General features: G+C 45.5%; 2 protein-coding genes across 2 annotated transcripts in view; both read left to right on the forward strand.

Annotated features, from left to right (window-relative positions):
* Positions 1-7: 7 nt before the first annotated feature.
* LOC109487451 (polycystin-2-like) lies at positions 8-2,521 on the forward strand (the record flags this gene model as incomplete). Its single annotated transcript, XM_019791444.1, has 4 exons — positions 8-76; positions 665-885; positions 1,312-1,486; positions 1,620-2,521. Coding segments are annotated over exons 2-4 (1,224 nt in total), but the record flags the coding sequence as incomplete, so codon positions are not given.
* A 1,793-nt stretch (positions 2,522-4,314) lies between these two features.
* The window catches only part of LOC109487452, a 4,749-nt gene continuing 4,198 nt past the window's right edge, over positions 4,315-4,865 (forward strand). Inside the window, exon 1 of the mRNA XM_019791445.1 lies at positions 4,315-4,809. Coding sequence (XP_019647004.1) covers positions 4,315-4,809 — 495 coding nt within the window. The remainder of the gene's footprint in view (positions 4,810-4,865) is intronic.

Here is a 4,865-nt window from a genome sequence, read left to right on the forward strand (position 1 = left end):
GAAAAGGAGGACGACAATAATCAGCTGGGCGAAGACGAAGAGGCCGAGGCAGAAGTTCCTGACAGAAACACCCAACGTTTGTACTTTTTTGTTGTTTTTCTGCAACATTTCCAAATCATATTCAAAACATCTGGAGCATGTGGTTGGCGGATTCACAGACGTGTGTAGTTCGACAAGTCCTGTCTACCACTCTCATCATTCCATCTCATCTATCACTTAGTCTAATTATTCGACAGTTGGGGCACCACAGACGATCTGACAACCAGTTCTCTCCACCCTTCTCGGTTTTCTGTTCCTTCTAACGTTTCATTTGCTGTCAATCAAAAACACCGCTACTATCAGTCGAACATTCAGTCCCATCTTTTCTTTTTATGTTTACCGAAGGAAAACATTATTTTTGCTCAGTTTCTTCCTCTTCTTCTCCAAACAGTGACCTCTGACCTGGCCAATGGCCTCATTTGTTGACGTCTGTCACCATAGTAACCGGTGTTGGGTTTATATAATGTTGCAATTTCTTAGTAGACATGTAGACTCCTGTCACCATATACATGTATGTGAATGTGTTTGAGTAAGAATTAACAGTGCAGACCATATCCGAAGGTAAACATTATGCGTTTGCTTTGCAAATGTTACTTTTCTAGTTTTTTACTGTCTTCTCCACCAGGTGGCCCTCATCCGCAGCCCCCGAAGCAGGACCGTCTCCGCTCGGCTCGAGAGGTCAGGATCAAGGAGCTGAAGATGGAGGACGTGGTGAGGACCTCGGCACTTCACCTGGCTTTCCTGGCGGTCATCGTCACCGTCAGTCTGTACAACAGGGGCGACCACGCGTACTACCTGCACCGGTCTGTCACCAACACCTTCCTGGAGAACAGGCAGTTCAAGCAGGTTTGAGATCAGTATTTCAATCGTAGTTTCAATACAACGCATTGTAATGAATCTAGTATGTATCGGCCTCCGTCCCGGTTGAAAGAAGATGGGTCTTTCTGCTCATATTGTTCAGGAATGATAGTTCCATCGCTCTTATTACTTCCGGGCACGGAGTATTGTTTTGAGTGGCTGGGCTGTGGTTTTGTGTATCAGTTTGTCCAGACAGAGTAAGTTGACAGCACGTGGGTGGGGGAAAGATTGACAGGAAGAAGGACTCAATAATAACTCAACGGTCTCATTGGCCGGGTCCCAGCCAGTCGACATGGGGAGATTTAAGGATCCGAGGATCGCGTACTTCTCGGGAACCTCGGATTTCTTGTTATTGCAGTTAATAATGAAGCCCCGGTTATGTTACCGATGACTGCCAGTTATGTTGCCCAACAGATACACACAGCGGACGGTTTGTGGACGTGGACAGAGGAGGTACTACTACCGAACCTGTACCCTGACGTAACCTACAGCAACACCAGTGTTCCACTACGTGACAGAAAGTTCATCTCCGATGGGACTTCTTTCCGAGTGGGAAGAGTTCGACTGCGACAGCTTAGAGTCACACCAAGTAAAGTGCAACTTTGATAGTAAATGTGCCTAAGAATATCTTCAATTCATTAAATGGCATTGTCATCGTGTTTTTGCGTTTGACTTTATGGTATCTTTTATGGTATGTTATATCTCAACTTGTATTTGTGTAGCAGACCAGTGCCCAATACCTGTGGTGATGAGAGCAACTGTCCCGAAGTGCAACGTGGACTACTCCTGGACCAATGAGGACACGCGTTCCATGTCACAAGGATGGGTACCTCAGACAGACCTCAGTAACCATAGAAATAATACCAATCATGCCATGACGACGCCAAAGACGGAAGACCTGGCTCCCTGGAGGTACGAAGACGCCATTGATTTAACCTCAGTGGCCTTTTATGGTGAATTACATCTTTACAGAGGTGGTGGATACGCTGTTGTCTTAAAGAACAACGCAAAGCGTGCTAAGACGCAGCTTTCTGGTCTCAAGAAAACTGCCTGGCTGGACAAGTACACGCGTGCTGTGTTCGTCGAGTTTTCTCTCTACAGTCCTCCGTCCAGTCTTTTCATGGCAGTGACAATCGTCCTGGAGTTTACAACCGTTGGTGACGTCACTAGGTATCCCAGAATCCAAAGCGTCCGACTGTACGGTGTTGATCCCGTGATCATCACGTGCAAGGCCCTGTACTGCCTGTTCGTGCTGTATTTCATTGGACGCGAGGGGCGGAGGATCAGACGAAAAGGCAGGGAATATTTCAGAAGCTTTTGGAACTGCGTAGAGATACCGTTCATTGTACTGGAGGTAGCGGCTGTTGCACTGTACGGAGTAAGAACGGCTTTCTGTAACGACGTTCTGGATAAATTGAACGAAAGAGGTGGTTTCGTTAACTTCCAGTCTGCCGCTTGGTGGAACGATGTCTACAGTTACGTCCTCGCCTGTTTGGTGTTCGCCTCCATAGCCAAGTTTCTGACGCTCTTGCGATTCAACGGACGGATGGCCATGCTTTCCTACGTCATCAGACGGGCGACCAATGAGCTGGTCCATTTCACCGTCATGTTCTTCGTCATCTTCTTGGCGTACTGTCAGGTCACATACCTCCTGCTGGGGACGACTCTAGCCGGGTTTGGGACTTTTCAGGTACGTAAAGTCTATCTGCTTCATATGGATGTTCATATGGAAAAATCCAAGGGTGACCATAGTGGTCCAAGAGTGTCCGCTAGAGCAAGTCTTACTTCATGCCTGTAGCCAGAGGGGGAGGGAGGTCGGAAGGCTCAAAGGTCCACTTTTTATCTAAAGGTCCAATATTTTTATTTAAAAGATGGACTGATTTGTATCACCACCAGGGCTGGAATCGTAGAAAAACTGCTCACTTTGTCATTGAATAAAAATTTATGTCTGATTTTTCCTTAGAAATCTTCTCAAAAACACAGGAAATGCCATTTCAGAGGGTACAATGTTCAAAATTTTCCGGAACCCCCTTGGAAACTCGCAGACCTTGAGAAGACCCCCCCCCCTTAAAATTCTGTCTACGGGCATGTACTATGCTAAAAAAAACTCCTTTCTGCACACGTACAAAATGTAGGCCAGCCTGGAGATGATGTTTGCGATTCTCCTGGGTGACGTGGACCTGTCCTGGGTGCTGAAGGCGAGTCCGCTCAGCTGTGTCTTCCTCCTCACCTTCATCCTCACACTGGTGATGGTCATTGTCAACATGTTCCTGGCTATACTCGTGGATTCCATCAAACATGTCAAGGTTAGAAAGTACAACGTCTATTATGCTACCTTTATAGAAGGAAACATATCGTTTTGCTCCATTTCTTCTTCTTCTTCCATAAAATGAATTACACTGTACCTTTAAGATGACTATACATGACGCTGTAACAGATGCCCTGTGGTGTTGGATTACATTATGTAGCAAGTGGCTGGGCAAAGTTGGGGCTGGTCATCATATATACAGGTATATGAATTGTTTAAGTGAGAATAAACAGAGCAATAATTTATTAGGCTAGACCTTGTGTAGGTAAGTACATGTATTATGTATTTGCTTTGCAAATATTACCTTTCTAGCTAGCTAGGAACCGTTTCAATATGTTTGTCTACAATATACAATATCACTTGGCATCAACATGCCCAAAGATACTACCAACACTGGCACAGTATATACTAGTACTGTTCTCTTGTTACTGTATGATGATATGACAATGACCTACCATTTTCAATATCCTTAAGGATGATGTAAGAAGGCTGAAGAAGGAGAATGAATTGACAGACTTCATGATCCACCGTCTTAAGACAATGTTCAAGTTGACAGATAAGACGTCACTTCCATCCATCAAGACCACAACTCCCCAACCGGAACCCAAACCATCCATCCGCACCACTCACGAGGTACTGTGCGTTTTATAATATATCATTACACATTTGCTCCAAAAAATATTCAAGCAAGTGACGCCTGTGGATGATTGATTGATTGATTGATTGATTGATTGATTGATTGATTTTGTCGATTCTTACCATGACCAACCGAGGACAGTGAGCCTTATATGAACCAATCCATCTGTTACAGGTGGCTACTTGTCCTTTGCCCTCCTCCCGGACTATACCAGATGTTGAGAACACAACAAAAGAAAAGGAAAAAGAAGGTATATTGTATTTATTTCATACCAACGGCCCCAGTTGCTCGACACGTAAATATTTGTAATTCTCAGGCCTAAATTGTATGTGTGCTACATGAAAATTTCGTAAATCTTTTTTTTTTTGCCAGCATCCATCAGGAATAATCTAAAACCTGCTAAAACAATGTGAATGTTCAAAGTACACATCTAAAACAACCTACTTTATTCCCAGTCGCAGAGACAAGCCAGATGAATGAACCAGTGGAGAACCCTACCGACCCAGCTGACGCCTTCGACGTTACGGACCTCCCGGGGAGAGTTGAACATCTTTTGCACTATGTGTACGGCCAGTATGGCGGTGATATTACGGTAGACCAACCGCAAAACACCATGCAGGCTTCCTCTCCTTCAGAGACTCCAGATTCAGAAGATGTTGACGATGAGCTCAAGTACCTTCGCAATGATGAAAGTCCTACAGCCAGCCTGGACAGCTTCGAATTGCAGCTGCAGCACGGCCAGACACCGCTAGGGCATCCAAGAGACCAAATTCGCACGACGTCTAGAGGTAACACACCACCAGACCGAGCATCAGTGAGCCCAGTGACGCCTAGAGAAGGTCCGTCGCCCCAAAGTTATGGAAGCAAGACCCCGTCTCCGGTGGGAGGTGCAGTTCGGTCAACTCCTCCTGCCAAGAGTGACACAAAGAAATCTTCTAAGAGCGATGAAAAGAGGTTTTATCACAAGGTCAGTACGTCGCTGTCGGTTGATGTGGTGGTCCACATTGCCTCAAAAGAATCGTC

Source organism: Branchiostoma belcheri, unplaced genomic scaffold (genome assembly GCF_001625305.1).
Source record: "Branchiostoma belcheri isolate BF01 breed outbred unplaced genomic scaffold, Haploidv18h27 scaffold884, whole genome shotgun sequence".
NCBI classification, from domain to species: Eukaryota; Metazoa; Chordata; class Leptocardii; order Amphioxiformes; family Branchiostomatidae; genus Branchiostoma; species Branchiostoma belcheri.